Source organism: Equus quagga, chromosome 2, assembly GCF_021613505.1.
Source record: "Equus quagga isolate Etosha38 chromosome 2, UCLA_HA_Equagga_1.0, whole genome shotgun sequence".
Taxonomy (NCBI): Eukaryota; Metazoa; Chordata; class Mammalia; order Perissodactyla; family Equidae; genus Equus; species Equus quagga.
In genome coordinates, this window is record NC_060268.1 from 24350651 (window position 1) to 24369532 (window position 18882).

General features: G+C 60.0%; 1 protein-coding gene across 10 annotated transcripts; it reads right to left on the minus strand.

Annotated features, from left to right (window-relative positions):
• Positions 1 to 1608: 1608 nt before the first annotated feature.
• CARMIL3 (capping protein regulator and myosin 1 linker 3) lies at positions 1609 to 18802 on the minus strand. 10 transcript variants are annotated; one of them, XM_046655194.1, is made up of 40 exons: positions 18376 to 18802; positions 16761 to 16855; positions 16476 to 16526; positions 16329 to 16388; positions 16129 to 16244; positions 15823 to 15920; positions 15515 to 15585; positions 15340 to 15413; positions 15015 to 15090; positions 14843 to 14931; positions 14273 to 14367; positions 13957 to 14043; positions 13636 to 13745; positions 13419 to 13496; positions 12829 to 12905; positions 12644 to 12748; positions 12480 to 12549; positions 11918 to 11999; positions 11693 to 11789; positions 11472 to 11526; positions 11220 to 11392; positions 10938 to 11006; positions 10624 to 10717; positions 10439 to 10537; positions 9887 to 10015; positions 9594 to 9707; positions 8984 to 9159; positions 8025 to 8112; positions 7749 to 7886; positions 7392 to 7455; positions 7039 to 7247; positions 6545 to 6645; positions 5601 to 5916; positions 5137 to 5265; positions 4431 to 4497; positions 4246 to 4335; positions 2604 to 2722; positions 2336 to 2516; positions 2054 to 2164; positions 1609 to 1929 (listed from the first exon to the last, which is right to left on the minus strand). In XM_046655194.1, exons 1-40 carry the CDS (start codon positions 18800 to 18802, stop codon positions 1904 to 1906), a joined length of 4506 nt encoding a protein of 1501 aa, XP_046511150.1. In that variant the 3' UTR covers positions 1609 to 1903. The 10 variants fall into 10 exon arrangements, with proteins under 10 accessions (XP_046511150.1, XP_046511149.1, XP_046511148.1 ...); XM_046655193.1 differs by having other exon boundaries at positions 1609 to 1932; positions 6545 to 6648; positions 15491 to 15585; XM_046655192.1 differs by having other exon boundaries at positions 2032 to 2164; positions 6545 to 6648; positions 15491 to 15585.
• Between the last annotated feature and the right edge of the window lie 80 nt (positions 18803 to 18882).

Consider the following 18882-nt stretch of genomic DNA (forward strand, 5'->3'; position numbering starts at 1 on the left):
ACACACATTCACACTGGGAAATGATGGGGACACATGCACCCACGACTCACAGGCTCGCACATATCTTGACACACACAGGCGCCAGCACATAAACCCACTGTGACACCACGACAGTGACAGCCCTATGGATACACATAGGGAAACACACCCTGTCTCACGAGACTCTCCACATCGCACTTGTTAAGGATATTTGCAGTCACATGCAAAAGAACCCTGGGCTATACTTGTCACACGCACACACATACACTCACTCACACCAACCGGAATATAACAGAACGGAGATCTTCACGTGCTCCTTAAAAGCCATCACGTACCATGCCGGACCTCATAGCTTTGAGAATGAGGGCCAGTTTCCCAGCCACCTTTTAACAGGGAGACACAAGGGCATGGACCCAATTGCTTAAGGGCACACAGTCTCACATCCGGGTCACACAGCCCCCCGGAGACAGGGCATGCCTGGTGGGGAGATGTGCTGAGGACTGATTCCTGAGGCTTCTTCTTGGTGCCCACAATGCACCCCCTCCCGGAGATTCAACCCATATGGCCACATTCTTGTGGGAGGGGCCAGGCCACGCACAGATTTGAGGAAACAAGACATTAGTCATTCCCTAGTGAGACCAGGGGAAGTGAGCAATTGCCTGTGGAGCTGCAGCCCCACGTGGGTACGTGGCGATCTGGGATGAGTACGCAAGAGGGTTTACCAGAACATCTTCACCCTCCATCTCCTGAGTTGCTCATATATTAAGGTAGCAGCCATTTACCAAGCATCTCCTGGGTGCCAGGCACTGTGCCAGGGCGGGGGCTACACAGGTGATTAAGATATAGCTCCTGCCCCTGGGGGAGGTGCATGTCACTAGAACAGACAGACCAGCGGACAGAGATAATAAGCGAATACACAAGTGCAATTAAGTGTGACAGGTGCAAAGTTGTGGACCTGTTCAGGATGCAGTGGGCCACAAACAGGGAGGGTTCCATTTAGATGAGTTGGGGGAGGGCATCAGGAACGGCTTTACAGAGGAGGCTCTTGAGCCGAGTCTTGAATGCCAAGCTAGTATTTGTTAGTACGCCAATGTGAACAGTTAATTGTTGACCTTCTCATGCCATAGACTCCCTCTCACTTCTGCTCACCTACAGGCCACTCTACTGTTGGGATTTCTGACTATTGGTGGTGCCCCCAGGATGACCCAACCGCATTTAACTGCAGCATTAGTGAGCTTGTCTGTGTGTAAACACACACACACTCACACATACACACCACATACACACATAGCATACTGCTCCCCAATCTCCTCCTGGTGCACCAATCCCACCGTACCCGCCGAGGCAGGACATGCACTGGTACTGGTTTCTGCCCTTTTGGTCCTTCTCCAGCCAGCTCACCCCAGACTTTGCACATAACAGCCACCCTGGCTGGGAGACTTGTTGGTCCCCTCCCGTCCAGTCCAGCACATCTCCAGTCTTCTCCTCTTCTCCTCACAGAGCCCCAGCCCCACCCCTGTGGGGCGTTCCTCGCTTTTCCCAACTGCGAGGGCTTGTGGAAGGGGAGCAGATGGTGGGGAGGGGGCAGAGAATGGGGAAGACAGCAGAGACTTGAGGCAGGTGGTGATTTTGTTTTTTATTCTATACAAGTGAGGAGAGAGCCCCTGGGGAGAGAGGGACAGATCTGCCCTTCCGGAGGAGGAGATGGCCCCACCCCTAAGCTCTCTGCAGAGCCAGCATGGCACCCAGAGCCTCCCTCTCTCCAGGTTGCTCCCTCCCTTCCTGTCCCCCACCATCATCCTGCCATCCTGCCCCTGTGGGACTGGGGCTGGCAGAGGGGCCTGGGGGTGTCGGGTGGGTGGGGGTCTGAGTCCTTGTGAGGCACATGTTGAGAGGCGGGCTGGGGTGGGTGCTGCAGCCGCTGTCAGTCTGTTCCTGGCTCACTGGTTCCTGCTGGGGACAAATCCAGGGGGCCCTGTTTCCTGGGCAGGGAGAGCCAGCTGCCCAGTGTAGCGGCGCCATGTCAGACAGATGGGTGGGAATGGGACCGACCTCTCGCCCACCCCGCTGGCACCTGTGGGGTCAGGGGGCCGTCTTCTATCAGGCTCCAGCTTGTCACAGGACTGTGCCCGCCGTGTCCTCTTGGGCTTCAGAGGGGCGGTCCGGCGGCCCGGTTCCAGGGGCCCTGGAATGACAGTCAGGGCAGGCCTGGCACATGAGTGGGGCTCACAGGCTGGCGTTCATCCAGGCTGTGACTCCTGATTGTCTGTAGCTCATTCCCTGCCTGGGAAGGGGACCCAATGTGGACAGCAAGACCCCAGAGGCGCCCCAAGCCCCTTCCAGCCAGGTGGCAGACCTTGGACCTCCGGCTCCTCTTGGTCCTGCTGTGAGCCCAGCCGCAGCCGGGGCTTGTTCACTCCTGGGGCTGCTCCCCCAGCCTCAGCCTCCTCCCTGCTCCCTGGCTCCTGGGAGGGGTGGCGGCCCCTGGGCACTGCCACCGGCTTGGGGGGCCATGGAGCTACAGGGGTGTCCTGCAGCTGGGAGAAGAAGGAAGATGCTCAGTCAGTTAGTCCACCCTTTTGGCTCATCAAAGTGCCTTCCCCACCTTCCTTGCCGGCCCTCACCTTGGCATTCCTAGCAGGAACCGTCCTCTCTGGGAATAGGGCCCCCTCCTTCTCCTCCTCTCCATCTTGGGAGGCTGGGCTGGGGCTCTGGCAGCTGTGGTTGGGGGCACTCTCCTCAGCTGGGGGATGGGAAGAGAGGAGAAACTGCAGGAAAAGGCATTTTTGCAGAGCCCTCCCTGTCTCTGTCCCTGTGGAGCCCTGGGGGCCAGGACTGCCCCTCACCCCCCCAAGCCCATTTGTTCCTATGTCTCTGCCTTTGATGTCCCCTTCTGCTCTACATTTTCTTAGCTCTGGTCCCCAGGATCATCCTGAGCCCATCACCTCTGGAGGGGGTCCTGGCCTGGCTGACCCTCTTGAAGAGCAGGGCCTGCGCCTGTTCCTGCTGGGCAGAGCAGGCCCTGCTGGGTCCCCAGGCATGGCTGCCCATCCAGGGCTGCAGTGCCCCGGGGCCTGCCAAGGCTGCAGCCTGGCATTCCCAGGACTGTCTGCCAGTCTGATTTACATGGTGAGAGCCTTGAGGAGAGGCGCCCTCACTCCTCCCACTCCCCACCCTCCTCCCGCCTCTGTGCCTTTATGCAACCTGAGCCTGAGGCTTTGTCACCTGGAAGGTATTGTCAGTGTGTGTTTCTGTGAGGTGTGAGTGAGAGAGACTTGGAGGGTGCTGGCGGTAGGGCCATGCGCAGTGGAGCATCCAACTACGGTGGTCTCCTAAAATGAAGGATGGAGCCCCGCTTTGGGGGTTTTAACTAGTCTGTGTGTGGGATGGGGTCATCAGCAAAGATGCCCTGGTGCTGGGTCGGCCTTGGAGGAGGGGGCAGGAGCAGAGGCACTGCTGAGCCTGGGCCAGCCTGGCGCTGCACCATGCCTTTATGCCCTAGCCCTGGGGTGGGAGTGGAGGAGACTGAGGGAGTGTCCACATCTACAGAGAGATTTGTCCACGTCAATGAGGTTGGAGGGCCACCAACTTGAGTGGAGGCCGAGTTGACTAGCTCTCCTTCAGTGGCTCCCTAAGTGAGAGGTGCTCTGAACCCAGAAGAAGGGAGGCGTCATACCATCATCCCCTCTCCTTTATTCCTCCAGAGTCTCGGAGCCAGAGGTAAGTGACTTGCTTAAGGTCAACACTGCTGGTGGTGGCTGAGCTGGGACTAACCCCCAGGTGTCTGACCTCCAAGGCAGGACTCTTGCTCCTTCCTTGTGACACCTTTCTGACTGAGCTGAGGACGGCCTGGAAAGCTATTTTTGGAAGACACTGGGATGTCCGAGCTGGGCCTGGCAGGGCTGGTACTGCCCTCCCTCTTTCCCAGCTGAGGTGCAGAGAGAAGCCTTCTTTATGGAGGCTGCCACTTTGCTGATGGTGGCCAGAGGTGGCCTTTGCCCTAGAGACTTCCCCAGAACCATCCACAAAGCGTTGCTGTCTGCTAACCCTGGCAAAGCCACTTTTGTTCTGCAGGCCCTCTCTTCCGGTTGGGTTGTCTGTCTCTTTTGGATGTAGCTTTGTAAATATCCCTAAACATTTTCACTGTGTTGACTTCTTACTGCCCCACCTTGGCTGTAAATTCCCCAGCGCCGGGGCCGTAGCTTCTGTTTCTTTGGACACACCCTGGGCCTGCAGTGCTGCGGCCCGAGAAGAGGCGTTCCATACCTATGTGCCATGTGGCCTCTGCTCTGCGCATGGCGCTGAAGCTCGGCTTGGTGCTTTGAGGGGGTGGTGGGGGCTTCCAGGCTCCAGGCCCTGGGGTGGAGGCGGGTATGAGAGAAGGGAAAGGCAAGTCAGTAGGGGCCTCCGAGAAAGGGCCCAAAACAGGCAGTGAGGGCCACCATTCTCACCTGCGTCATCCGAAGAGCGCCGTTTCTGCCAAGCCTGGACGCTGCCCTCCAGGTCTGGGCCTGGGCCCTGAAAGGACAGCTGAGTCAGGTCCTAAGAAAAGTCCCCTCCACATGGGGACTGCAGTTAACAAGGAGCTTCTGCCCCAGCACCTCCTGTCATTTGTCCCTAGAAACTTGGACTTTTTTTCCAGAGTAGCACCCACACCACCCTAGGGGCATAAGAAATGGTTTACACGTGTGAAAATGCTATTATTTTAATAGTTACATGTTCATTTTATGTGTAGTAGAAAAAAACATGACTACTACAATAAGCCCACGATTTTAAAGACGATAATGCTTAGGTCCAGACTAAGTTAAAAAGGTGAGTTGATTTAAATAAACATAACGTGTAAAGATTAATACAGGTGTTAGGTGGAGAAGGTAAAAGTTGCCCTGAAGGTGGTAAAGTCACCCAATTTGGAAACACAGCTCAAGAGGTCAGTATTTTTACAACCAGCCATTTTACAAGGAAGCAGAGGCTCCGGGAGGTTAAGTGAGCCGTCCAGGATTCCACGGCCAGTGGGTGGGATGGGCAGGACTGCAGCTAATACCTTCCGCTGTCACTGTTCCACTCTCTCTCCACTGCCTGCCAGAGACAGTGCACAGGGAGGGGAGGGTGGTAGACAGGGACCCACGGGACCCTCGGTTTACCTCCGGCTCCCCTCACCTCTCGTTTCCCATCGAAGCTCCAACCCTTGGCTCTTCCCAACCCAGGAAGGGCAACACCGTGGACTCTTGGCTGCTGTGCCGTCCCAGGGGCCTGGACCCCTTCCCCTGGCTCTGTCCCCTCAGTGCCCTGGAACAAGGTCTCAGGTTTACAAGCAGTTCCCAATGGAGAAGGGGTTCCCAGGGAGTAGGGGAGGGCCCCTGCCCCTCTGGGGCGCCAGCCTAGGGAAGCCCTGCCAGACCCCTGCCCTCTGAGGAGTCCGCCCTCCTCTGCTTGCAGCACTCCCAGCATGCTCTGGGTCACCAGGCTTAGCCAGACTCTCAAGGGGCAGGAAATTGGGATGACCAAGGTTCCCCAGAACCCCGAGTCCTAGCATTCTCCCACTAATTGCTGGGCTGGGGTCAGTGGGTGGGCTATGTGGGGGACAGCAAATGGGGAGGATGCAGCACACCCTCTTCACTTACCATCTTCCTGCGGAAGGAAGGCCCCCGGCCCCCTCCAAATCCAGGGAGGAGGCCACTCTCCTCCTCTGGGCTCCAGCAGGGGGAGGAGTTATTGCCGAGGCTGGGAGGGTCTGGGCTTGGGGGGCTCTCCTGAGTGGGGGGTGGGGGAGGGGGTGGAGGGAGGAGGAGCCCGGTGGTGGGGGACCCTGGCCCCCGGTCCCCCTTGAAGCTCCGGGGCCGGCGAAAGTGAAACAGGCCTCGGCGCCTCTTCTTCTGGAGTGGCGGCAGCGGCGGCTCCGAGAGGCCGGGCCGCAGGGTCCGCAGAGTCCGGGGATAGCTGGGCAGGGTCGGGGTGAGTCAGGACAAAGCCACAGGAGACATGAATCCAGATGCAGAGGTGGCGCAGGGCCCAGGGTGGTGCTGGTGCTAGTCCAGTCCTGGGTCTAATAAACCTCCCGCTTTCCTCTGTCATCCGGTCTCTCCTAGAGTTGGTGTCCTCACCTTCCCTGTCATAATCCTCCGGCAGCCTCTTCCACCCCCATCCACTCTTTCCTCCCAGGCACCTCTCCCCCTCTTCTTCTCTCCACCTCTCCAAGTGACCCAGTTCTTTCTGGACAGATGCTGGGGAGTCTGTGCAGGACAGTGACAGAGAACACACCCTCCAGGCCTCTTACCACTGTCATCCCATCCCAGGGCCTGCCGCCTCCCCGTCCCCCACCCTGTCCCCACCATCCCACTGTCGTGGTTCACCCTGGTCTCATCCTTTTCTGCTGTCCTGAGAAGATTCAGAGAGCATGGGAGCTAAGGGCAGGGTGGAGAAGAATGAGAATGTGGGGGAAATGTCCCAGGGAGACTGGCTTTGGGGCACTGCCACTGGAGAGGCCTCTGTGGGAGCTGGGAGGACACAGGAGTCCTTCCCGGTCCTTGGGGCTTGCTGAAAACGGGAGCGTGTCTAGGTGCCACACCTGGAACTTTCATCCATGACCCTTCGGCTGAAGAAGTCCTCCAGCCCCTCATCCAGGCGGGTGGCCATCCCGTTCTCCTGACGTGTCCCAGGTATTGGCACCTGCTGGGAGGAAGGTCTGTAGGCTGTCTCATCTGGGTCAGGAAGCCCCTCCCATCCACTGAGAGCCTTCCCCTTTGCACTGGACTTGCCTCCTCTTGGCCCCATGGAAATTGAGACTTCAGTCTACCTGGGCATTGCCTAAGCATGGTGGCTCTTGGCTCTATCCTTCACCAAAATGAGAACTGCCACTGTCTGGCAGACAGAGATTTCCTGTCTGTGACAAGGTCTAGCTCCCATCCAAGCTGGATAATCCGCCTCTGTTTGGTGGCCTTCCTGGGCCCCTGCCCGATACCCCAAGGCTGGTGCCTCTGGCATTTGCGTCCTAAAGCCAGCACCCCTGGCGCCGGCATTGTGAAGTCAAGTTGGTTCTCTTTCGAGGTCTTAGGGACTCACATTGGGCCGACCAGGTCCTGGAGGGGTGGTCCTGGGGGGCCGGGGCCTGCCCTGTGTTTGATGCCTTAGTTTATAGCCGTGAGTGGGCAGTTCGGATAGACCTTCCCAGGAGCCACTAGCTGTGGGCTGGCTGCTCCCGAGTCCTGAGAACCAGCCAGGGGGGGTACCCAGGCTCCCCAGCTGGCTTTCCATGTCCTGAGGGCTCCCACCTGTGGGGACAGCAGTGTTAGAGGGACTAGCAGGAGGGACAGGGAGGAAGCAGCCTGTTTGAACAGAGAAAAAAGAAAGAGATCCAGGGTCTGGGAAAGGTCTGGGGACCTGGAGGACATTAGAATTGAGGCCGGGGGACTCACTGATGAAGGCAGACACCGGCCGGATCTTGCGGCAGCGTTTCTGCTTTTTGATGGCCATGGTGTCCTACAGAAATGGAGACGGATTGGATGGTTGGGCCAGGTCACAAGTCCCAGGAGCCTCACCTGGAGCCTCCCATTCCTCATAAAGCCTTCTCTTTAGGTCCGTCCTGCCTCCCTCTCCTCAGGCGGTTGAGGCACTGGGACGAGGGAAGAGACTGGGTTGGATCCGGGCTGGTGGATGAGACCAGGCCCAGTGAGGGCAGGGAGTAGAGTCCAGAGAAGCAGGAGGGGACAGTGTTCTGCAGGTTCGGGGCAGGCCTAGCTTAAGGAGGGGAGTGGAGGGTTGGGGGTGCTCACGATGTTGGTGCCAAGTTCATCATCTGTGGTCTCCTCGTGGTCATGGTTCCGGCCTCGGCCCCGGGAGGACAGATCCTGCCCTTGGCCTGGCCCCCCTGGTGGATCTGACAGTGTCCTTAGCTGGGCCAGGTGCCTGGCCTGGGGAAGGACAGGTGTGAATAGGATCCCAAGGAAGCTGCCCACCGCCCAGGGCCTTGATGGGGAGGGGTGGTTGGGGGAATGGGCTGAGCGGGGTGCAGGGCATGCCTGGACCTGGCTGGGGTTCAGAAGCCTTACCAGGCTCTTGTGGGAGTGGTACAGCTCCTGCAGGATCTCGTCCACTATGGAGTTGGTCAAGTAGGTGACGACTGAGAGCTTCACTTCACTGTGGGCACAGGGGAGGCTGCTCAGCCCCCCTCCCCCCAGTGAGCCTCAGCCCATCTTCCCCAGATGCCTGAGGGTGCAGGCGAGCTAGCCTGGTCGTCCACAGAGAACACGGCTGCTGGAGGAGACCCCTTCGGTTCACCACACTCATGTCTCCACAAGGGCATACCCAGTCCCACCCACTGGCCCCTAGTCTAGGTGTGTGTGGGTGGAGAGAGTGGGTAAGGAGGAACTGAGGAGAAAGAGGAGCAAGAGGGCTCCGGGTCAGGCCCCTGGAGCTGCAGTGGAGCAGAGCTGGGTAAATTGGGGTACTGAGTGAACGCTGCTGGTCTCTGCTGTAAGAGCAAACACCAGCGCTTCTTGAACCAGGCCGTTGCACGTATGTGCAATAATTTTCCTTTGCTTTGGCGAGTGGTGGCATCCGGAATGAAAGAGCTCCAGGGGTAAGGAGAACTCAGGGGAGAGAGGGTAGTCCATGCACCACGATTCACATCATTTTTCTCTGTCCCTGCCTCTGAGAAGGCTGAACTTTGTTTCTGGGAGGTGATTCTTGTTGTCTATGTGTGGCTGTGTGCGTGTGTGTATGCGTGTGTGTGTGTGTGTACCCCTGTGTGTGCGCTGCCCTGCCTCCTAAACCCAGACTCAGCACTTAGATTTCTAGGGCAAAGATCAGTCAGACCCTAAATAGCAAAGTTGCAGTTGGTTAAAGATTTATCCCTTGTAATGGAGATTGCGCCATTCATTATTAATTGCTGGTAGCTGGGCCCAAAGTCCCTAAGTGCCCTGGGCTGAATCCAGCACCCCTCCCCCCCCCCCCCCCCCCCCCCCCCCCCCCCCCCCCCCCCCCCCCCCCGCCCATCCCCGCCTCTCACTCCAGCTTGTTCTGAATGTCCTGCCCCGCCTGCTCCAGCAACGCCCCTCGGATGAAGTTCCGGGGCACGGTGACACGCTCGGCCACATTGCTCAGCATCTTGTTGTGGCCCTCGGCCACCCGCATGGCCACGGGGCATAACTCCTGTGTTAAGCTGACCATCGACTCCAGGATCACCTAGAGTGGGGGAAGTGAGGCCAGAGCCCCAAGGGGAGCTGGGTCAGGGCTGGCACCACAGTGGAAGGGACCCTAGCCTGTGCATGCCAGCTCCCTGTGGTGGGATTGAGGGGCCTGCCGGGGTCACAGGGCCAGTTAGCAGCAGAGCCTGGGACACTCAGGCTTCCCCACATCTTGGTCAGTGCCCTTGCCACCCTACCATAAGGACAAAGGGGAGTCAGTTCAAGGGTTTGAGTCCAGAGGGGAGAGGTCGGAGTTCAGTGGTCAAGGTCAAAGCTAGCAGAAAAAAATCCAAGCCAGTTTTCTAGCAAAGCGTGGCACAGTGGCAGTGTGGGTGGTCTCAACTCTGCGTTTCCTTCTTGCCCCCAGTAATCTCCCTGCACTGACCTCAGGTGAGAGCCTTGGTAAACACTTGCTCCCTCCTCAGGACTTGCCTGCAGCTCCTTGTCCACAGCCTTGGACACCTCACTGGCCACTGACTCCAGCCTCTGCCGCACAGGCCCATCGTTGGCCAACACATGGCCCAGCTCGTAGAGGCTGGGAAACAGCTGTGGAAGGAGGGAAGGGGTTATGATCAGAAGGCCAGAATTAGGCCTTACTAGGTCCCTGGGGGCCCCTGGTCAGTAGGGCAGATGCTCGGGACAGGTCCTGGACACTCTGGGTTAGCATGGCGGGCCTTCTTGGGTTCTCTGCACTGTCATGGAAAGAGGTGCTGCTGGGGGCTTACCGCCCGGGAGTTCTTGGCGTCCTTGATGAGGTCCCGAGCATAGAGCAACTCATCCTGCACAGGCTCCAGCGGGCACAGCCTCAGGGCCCGCACCTCCTCCTGCACTCGTCCACACAGCCGCTGCAGCATCTGGAGCACAGTTGGCGGGAGTGTCACAGGGGACCCCCGTACACTCATCTTCCTAGGTGGGACCCCAGATACCCCATTTCTGTGCCCTTTGGGCAGTGCTACTGGCACCGGCACTGACGGGGTGGTGGTGATGATGTCTCTGGATGGCCTATTCTCTCCTCTTCTTGTGATGCACTTCTTGAACGCCCGGTGGAGCTCCCACAGTCTGTACACCCCTTGTTTGGAGACCCCCTGCTGTTTGCCCACATGTTCTCTCCTGTTTGGGGCCCAAATTCAGAATGTCCTAGCTTTCCGCTTTCCCCTTCTAGTTATGAGCTCCACACGATGCCTCTTTCAAACTCCCCACCCCCACACTCTATCACATCCCAGCTGTGCCCTGCAAGCCCCATGCATGCCCCATGTGTCCCGGAGGGAAATGTTTACTTGCTCGGCGCTGCTGGTCACCAGGCCCTGCTGCAGCCTGAAGGCCTGCTCCTGGGGGCACGTCTGGGAGTGGTTGTTCCTCACCAAGCACCACTGGATCTGGAGATGACGGGGTGGGTGGGGTCAGGCCTGGGGATGGGGGCTGGCCCCTGCCCCTCACTGTTCCACCCTGCTTAGGCCGCCACCTTCTGCCAGACGTCCTCGGTGCGTTCTGGGGCGCTGCGGTAGGCTTGGGAGATGTCGCTCACGGGGAAGGACATGAAGCGCAGTGTGTGGTTGCTGTGGGACACAGTAGAACAGCTGAGAGGGGGAAGAGGTGAGGAGGAGAGGCCCCTGCTCCCCAAAACCCACCCCCTTCTGCCCATTTCCCTCATCTGGCCCTCCTAATATTTCTGTGCAAATAGGTTAAGCAGGCTGGGGTAGGGCTGGCGAGGTTCAGGCCTGGTCCAGGCACAGCGAGGCTGGGGGTGCGGGTCAGGCAGAGCCCTGGACCACTTACCTCTCCAGGGCCCTCGCAATGTCCAGAAAGCCCAGGGCAGATGTATTGTTCCGATCCCATAGGATAGTTCTGGGGAGAGAGTGAGCACTGGCTTGTTATCCCTCCCTCTGGGTCCCTCTTAGGGGGCAGGGACACAATCCCCCTCTGGAGCCCTCCCTCCTTTCCTGGGCAATGGTTCTGGGACTGAGGGCCTCCTGGAAGCTGGGCTACAGAGCAGCGAGGCAAGCATGTATGTGTGGGTGGCTGGGGCTCCAGGTCAGAAGGCCCAGGTGTGGGCCCCACCTGAGGGAGGAGTTTATCTGCAGGGCCTTAGACAGCATCTTGGCCCCGATGTCCTCCATGCCGTTGCCACTCAGGTCCACCTTAGCCAGGCAGGTGTTGCTGCCCAGGGCATTGATGAGGATGCTGGTGCGAAGCTTCAGCCGGGAGTCTGCCACCGACAGTGACTGCAGGGACTGTGTGGGCAAGTGGGGGGTTGGGCCCAGTGCCAGCAGCCCCTGCCACTGCAGGTCCCTCCCAGGCCCAGGCACTCACACAGTCCTCTTCCTGGATCAGCTGCACCAGCTTGTGGAGGATCTCCTCCAGGGTCCTGCGGGGAGTCGGGGCTCAGAGTAGGAGGGGAAGGGGCTGGGGTTATGCTATTGGAGGAGCAGAGAGGTGGCTTGAGCAGGGAGGGGGCCAGAGGTAATACAGTGAGCCAAAAAGATAGGTGGATGATGGAGCGAGGGTCTGTGGGTACAGGGAGGAGGCCTCACTTGGCTTTGACATTGAAGTTCTTGCCCAGGAATAGGTGCTTGAGGGACTTGTTCTTGCCAAGCGCGGGCACCAGTGTCAGGAGGTCTGAGTCGAACCCTGGCCAGTAGATGGGAGAGGCCTGGCCTTGAGGCTGGAGGTTCCCTAGAGTCTCCTCAGGGCTTCTCCGCAACACTCCAGACCCCTGTCCCCACCTGGCCTCCAGGAAGGGAAGCACCCCCACTCACCATTGTCTGACAGATCCAGGCTGCCCACACAGGTGACAGCCCCCAGCTGCTCCTGCAAAGCCTGGGCTCCCGCTGAGCGGAGCTGCAGGGACACGGTGGGGGTGGAGTGGGGAGGCAGGGGTGGGGGTGGGGGGTAGGGCACCTTTAATGCTTACAGGCCAGAGTAGTCACACCAGGACTCAAGGTCATACCAGGTCTCAGGTGTAAAATCAGGAGGCCCCTTCTCCTCACCAGATCTTCCCTAGGGCTCCCTCCCCTCCCTTCCGCCAGAAGTCTCCAGGCCGCTGCTCCGGAGACAGCTTGCTCCTGCCCTCTGGTGGGAATGCCTGGTATCTCCCACGCCAAAGCCTTAAGGGCAGAGATACTGGAGGCTGAAAATGACCTCTGGAAGGAGGGACACAGACCACAGACTGAGAGGGGAAGGTGGAGGTGTGGTCAGGTCCGGGGTGGCAGGTCGGTAGTACAGAGGCAAGAGGGAGCCAGGGTTTGACTTAGGTCAGAGACATGAACAGTGTGGCGACGGATGGGGACAGGCAGTGCGGTTGGGGGACTGAGGGCTCACCTCACAGCTGCTGACATCCAGGTGCAGGTCACTGAGGTGACTGTTGAGGGAGAGGCCCTGGAGCAGTGCCCTGCGGGAGGAAGGTCAGCAGGCCCGCTTTTACCCCTCACCCCCTTCTCTCCCAGTTCCCCCTTGGACACCCCCCAACCCTGCACCCACCCGACCTGAGGGCCTCCAGGGGCAGCCTCGTGGCGGACAGATTGACGTGGCTCAGTGTGTAGGCACTGCTGAAGAACTGCTTGAAGGCCGGCGGGGCCTCCCGGCCCTTCCTGCAGAGACTCCTGGGGTCAGCAAGGGAGGGGACGCCCACCACTTGCCCCATCCCTCCCTGCACCCCTTGTGTTCCCACCTGTGGGAACAGCTGTTGCGGGCCAGGTTGAGGTAGGTGAGGTGGGAGCAGCAGCCATGGAGCAGGGCGCCCAGAAGCTGTGGGAAGAGACACGGTGGGTCCCACAGGGGCTGGGGTCTTCAGCCTCTGTGGTCAGTCTGTGTGAGCCCCACTGTGGATGCCCACTTCGCATCTAATGCCTCAGTTTCCCCTCTGTGGAAAGTGCGTCCACTCTCTGCCTGGCCCCCAGGGGTGGAGGAGAGGCTCATGGGCAGTGGATGTGTAAATCCAGGGCTACCATGGGCCCATAAGGTGCCTTGCTAAGTTGAGGAAAGTGTCCTTTCCTCCTCGTGGACTCAGCCCTGCTCCAGGGTGCACAGCTGGGGAACAGAGCCAGGGCTGGCTTTTAGGCACAGCCAGCACCACCTTGGGCTGCAACTGGGATAAGGTGCCACACAGGTGTGAGCTATGGGCATTGCTTTATAATTCAGCTGAACCGGAAGTCATCCCACTGGCTTTGTCCATCTCCCTCCAAGGAGGGGGGTGAGGCAGAGACCCACCCTGGCCTCCCCAATCACTGCAGGCTGGCTCCCCCATCACCAACCCCTCACCAAGTCAATGGCACAGTCAGTCCCTGCCAGGTCCAGGTGCACCAGAGCATTGGGCTGGGCCAGGAAACTGTAGAGGGCCTGGGAAGGAAGGACAGAGGGGCTGCAGGGGAAGGGGTGATAGAGCCCCTCCACCCCTGGGCTGCAAGGCAGAGACCCCCAGGCCCTGATGCCCGAGGGAGCTTCTGTGGGGGCTTGAGGCTACGTTCCGTGGACTCACATTGGCCTCATCTGTGGCAAGCAGCCCAGGGTTCTTGCTCAGGTCCAGGTATCGAAGGGAGCTGGCAAAGGCCGGGTTGGCCCCGAAGGTCTGGCCCAGCGCCTGGAGCCCTGAGCACAGCGGGCACTGGGCTGGGTTGGCCCCCATCCCCACCTCCTCCCCTTGTACACAACTCTTCCCCGCTCCCCAAATGTGGCTCCTTTCCCTTCTTTGATCCCTGGGATGCTGTGTGAGTGTGTGGGTACACCTCTGGGGCTCAACCCCCCAGGCAGTGCTGGGGGATGGTCAGAAGTCAGAGGTCAGGGGTCCCGGTGCAAGTACCTCTAGGGGAAATGGCAGTCTTGGCCAGGCACAGCTTGGTGAGGCCAGTTGGGAAGCAGAGGAGCTGCTGGCTCAGACTGAGGAAACCTGGGGAGTGGAGAGAGAAAAGAGCCAGGTGAGAGGCTGTGCGGTGGGCACAGGGGGTGCAGCATGAGAGTGGGGGCTCGAGTGGGGTACAGGCCTGGGGTCAAGGATGGCGGTGTTGAGGCGGGGGCTGGCATCAGGTCCGAGAGCCCCTGTTCAGACCCGGGTTGGGCTCTGGGCTAGGACAGGGGTCTGCATTGCAGTGGGGGCAGGATTCAGGGCTGGGGCTCACCCTTGTCCTCGATGGGGTTGTGGGACAGAGTGAGGGCATGCAGCACACAGCTCCCGTTCTCCCCAAACACCCCGGCCAGCTTCTGGACAAAGTCCCTTCAGGGAAGGGGAGGAAGGGTTTGTTTGTGCCAGCCCCTGGGCCTCCCCTCCTCCTCCACCGCCTGCCTGGCTGGGGCTGCAACAGTCAGAGGCCCCCACAGGTGGGGAGCAGTTCGGAGCCTGCCAGGGAGCTTGTCACCTCTCCAGAGTACCTGGGAAGTTGTACTGGGACAAAGCCCAGCTTTGGGTCCTCAAGACTGGGGCAGTCTACCCTGCTCGGGAGTTGATGGAAGAAGGGGGTGGGCAAGGGGCATCCTGGGCAAGGGCCATGGAGCTGGGGGTCAGGAGGCTTGGGTCTGAGTCCCAGCTTGACCACTGACTTGCTTTGTGCCCTCTTTGGGCCTCAGGCTCCTCTTCTGTAAAGTGGGGAGCTGAGTGAGACAGCTCAGAGGCCTGAATCATGCTCTGAGGTTCTGGGACCCTAAGACTACATCCAGGGGGCACCACTGCCCAAGAAGGAGGTTGGCCTCACGTCTTCAGCCCGGTGTTGTCCAGCACCAGCTCTTCGAGGCTCCCAGACTTGCTCAGGGTGTGTAGCACCTGTTCTAGCACTTCAGAGCCCTGAGGACAGAGGGGGTGCTGTGATCAGGAACCAGAGAGGGCAGTGCTCTCCCCCCCACCCCCCTGCCCCTCCCAGTCCCTACCAGCCGCAGGTCCTTGCAGTAGAGTTTGGTGAACCACTGGTTGTAGGCCAGGGCTGCCACCATTAGGGCCAAGTCTCTGGAGAGATTGAAGAGGGCAGGAAAGTGGTGAGCAGGTGTCTGGGGCAGGAAAGAAGAGACTAGGGATGAGGTGGTTGGGCTGGGGAAAGCCTGGATGAGTAGAAGGTAGTGGGGGGTGGGGTTGGGGAGATAGAACTGGGGTACGGCTGGGACCAGAAGGGAGAACCTGGAAAGGCCAGAGTTGGGCTGAGGCTGGAATAGCGGGTGTGTGTTTGTGTGTGTGTGAGTCTCCACTCTGTTGACTTACCGGCTCTCCAAGTGGCTGAAATCCAAAAGATTGAACTCCCGGTTATCCTCCGCATGATAGATGGTGTCCACATCCTTGGAGAGGTGGAACTGGCTCACACCCGCTCCCTTCCTCCTCCTCTGCCCCCTCCCTCCTGGTCCCACCTGCCCACCTGCTGAGTCCCTGCCCAACGCACCCATTGCACCTCCTCACGGCAGTGCAGCCCATTGTAGTCACACAGGGCAGCGTAGGTCTCAGAGAAGCCACCTGTGGGGCAGGAGATGGGTTGGCTCCATAGGGGTAAGGGGGTGGGGAACAGGCTTGCAGTTCAAGGAAAGTCAAAGTCATTTTGTGTGCCGGGGTCCAGGGTTCCTGCTACTCCATGAACCTCTGAGGTCCGGGAGCTGTGGAGTCCTCAGGGCAGGCACAGCCCCATGCACATAGGACTCTGGACAAGGGGAAGGTGCTTTAGGTCCCACTTTCCTCAAGTCTGCCCCAGCTCACCACAGACACTGTGAGTGGTAGATGTGGAAGTCTCAGAGTTGGGGGATGTGTCTCGGGGCCCTTCGGGGGTGTCTGCGTTTCCACGCCGGATTAGACATCTGGAAAATGAACAAATCCATCCCAGAGAGGGGTGGAAAGAAGCTCGCAATTCTACCTGTTACAGCTTCAGGATCCCCAGGGAAAAGCAAGAGTGGGGACATGAGAGCTCTTTTCCTCAGTGTCCCAGGAGCCCAGGTCCAGGGGAAAGAGGGAGGGAGAAGTCTCCTATTGTTTAACCCCTTGGGAGACTCCTCCTTTGCCACTCACCCCGGGCCAGGGCAGACCTTGGAGAGAGCAGAGCTCACGTGGCGTGTCACCTGGTCCACACTCTCAGCCGAAGGCAGCCGCATGCTCACCATGCCACGCTCTGTCTCCACTAGGATCTGGGGGACAGGGGGCAGCAGGGCCTCAGATATCAACTCCTTCCTCCCACTGGCCCAATAGTGGGGCCCTGAGCCCTAGCTCACCTGGTTCTGACTGAGCGTGTTGAAGGCGCGGATCTCCAGGACATTGAAGGAGCTCTCCACCTGAGGGGGCATGGGGTGCTCAGCTCACAGGAAGGGCCTGGCTGCCAGGCTTGGGAGGGAGCTCTCGGTTTCCTCGGCCCAACTCACCTTGGCTGGGACTTTAAGGGGGAAGAGGTGGAGGCGCCAGGAGGTCAGGGCCTTCAGAGAAAGGAAAAGAATGTCAGCAGCAAATGGCAGCTTCCTGGGCCCTAGTCACCCTGCCCTCCTTTAGTCCCTTCAGGCTGTGTGCAACCCCTGCCCTGGGGGTCCTCCCTCTCTCTCATGCCCCACCCTAGGCTCCTGGACATCCACCCCGTCCAGCCTGCCCCGGGCTACGTCTCCTCAGCTCTCCCCCAACTCTGTCTCCCCTGCCCCCAGACTCCCTGCCCTCACCAGCACTCGGTCCTCAAACTTCTTAGGCTTTGTCTCCAGCTTCACCCGGTGTTGTTGGATCACAGCCCCCTGGCTCAGGCACCTCCGGATGCTGTCTGCAGGGGGTGGGGCATGCTCAGAGCTCCGTTTACCCTGCACCCCCTCCACCTCCCACTTCCCCAGGGCTCTCCAGGGGCAGGGGCAGAGGGGAAGAGAGAGAAACAGAGAGACAAAGAAGAACAGGGACAGACACTTTTCCTTCTTGGGTGACTTTTCTCTTCCTATTAGAGGGGGTGTGGAGAAAACTCTGGCTCCTGAAGTCCCTAAGTCAGGGGACAGTCGTTGAGTTGACACTGTCTGTGGGAGAGTGTCTTACACTTCTGAGGGTGTGAAGGATTGTTCCAACCCATGCATTCCAGCAGCCGTCGACACATACACAGTGAGTCAGTCTGTGGGGGCGTGGGCTGTCCCTTTGACTATGTTTTAGGTGGTCTGGGTGTGTCCGCCTTTTACTATGTGTGTGTGCATGCCTTCTGAAGATGCTGGGGAGCCTGCGCGTGGCATTGGTGGGGATGGATAAGTGTGAATGAGTATGCTGTGCCTGTAGGTGTGAAAGGGGCATAGAGCAGCCAGACAGTTCCGGTGTGAATGGGGGTGAGGGGTGGGAAGGAGTTAGTGTTTAAATGAGCCCCGTACCCATCTGCTAGCAGAACCATCCAGATATATCCCAGAGAGAGTGTGTGAGTGTGTGAGTGAGTGTGTGAGCGTGTGGCGGGGGTGCGGTTTCTATAAAGATGTGTTTACACACATCTCATGATTGTGCTTGCGCGTGTGTGGAGGTGTGGGAAATCGTCACGGCGCAGCATGCCTCTGAGTATCCTTGAGCGTCCTGGCCTCTGCGTGGGCTAGCCTGCGCTCCCGCCTCTGGGGGTCAGGGCTGTGGCAGCGCTTGGGGGTCGGGCCTTGGTTCGGGCTGAGTCTGAGAACCATGCGGAACTGGAGAGGCCTTGAAGTGTGGGTGTAGGGTAGCGAGGCGGGCAGGCTGGGACAGGGGCTGTGGAAGGCGAGCTGCAGAGAACATGCTCTTGGTTTTAGCTCCAACCCAGGCCCTCTTCCCTGTCTTCCTTCTTTGCCCCACTGGCCTGGGCGCTGCCGGCTGCTAGCGGGGCTCTCTAGGGCCAGTTCCGGGGCGGGGCCAGGAGGAAGGAGGGTGTTGAGCCAAGAGGCGGTCAGGACCAGGGGCAGCTCCCATCGCCCGGCGGGGCGGACCGGGCCCCGCCCGGGGGAAAACGGGGACTCTCCGGAAGGGAGACTCGACACCGGGCGAGGGGTGGGCCAGGATCACTGAGATTAAGCCCCAGGGAGCGCAAGGGGACTGCACCTGTCACCGAAGATCGGGACGGGCGGCTCTGGGACAGGAAGGTCCTGATAGGGTGAGGTGAGAGGGGCAGCGGAGGATGTTCCGGGGACAGCGACGCCCCGAGTAGGGGCGGGGGCGGGGGCTGCCTTGGAGCCGGGATGCTTGGGGGGCCGGGGGGGCGGGAAGCACTGGGGCTGGGGCGTATCGCGGGGAGGAACGCACTGGGTCTGGGATGCTCCCGGACGGGGCGTCCCGGAGACCACCGCAGCCTCGTACCTTGCAGCTCGCGGGTGAGCTCCGCGCTGGGCTTGGCCATGGCGGCCGCTGCTGCTGCTGTTGCTGCAGAGGAGCCGCCGCCGCCGCCGGGAGCCGCGGCACATGCTAGACCCGGCGCCGGCAGGGCCCAGGCGCTGAGCGCTGCAGCAGCCGCGAGCCCGCTCCTGTCAGGGGCGGCTGCGCGAGCGCTCCTCCCCCCGCCTCTGAGCTCCGGGTCTCCCGCCCCGCCCGGAGAGGCACCGGACTGAGCATGCGCGCCGCGCCTCAGAGCCGCGTGAGACCCCGCGCGCGCTCGCGCCCACCCCTCCCGCCGGCTCCCGCGTGCGACGCCCGGTGCGTGCCGCTTGCCCGGGCCATCTCCCGTCCCGGGGGCGGTGTCCCCGCTTTCCGTGCCACCTGCTTTTCGGGCACTGTGAGAAGAACCCATTTCTTTTGTTTGTGGGCCTGGGTACCCCTCCCCAGGTCATCCTTGCAAGGCTCCTCCCTTTTCACTGCTTGCTCGGGATC

What these genes read in the sequence shown, in the direction of transcription:
- CARMIL3 (XM_046655186.1), bottom strand. Translation starts at nt 18,802, where the DNA reads ATGGGTTCTTCTCACAGTGCCCGAAAAGCAGGTGGCACGGAAAGCGGG. An exon ending in CTGACTGTGCCATTGACTTG is followed by an intron (nt 12,906 to 13,418) that starts GTGAGGGGTTGG and finishes CTCTTCCCACAG; the next exon opens with CTTCTGGGCGCCCTGCTCCA. An exon ending in TTCCTGCTAGGAATGCCAAG is followed by an intron (nt 2,517 to 2,603) that starts GTGAGGGCCGGC and finishes TTCTTCTCCCAG; the next exon opens with CTGCAGGACACCCCTGTAGC.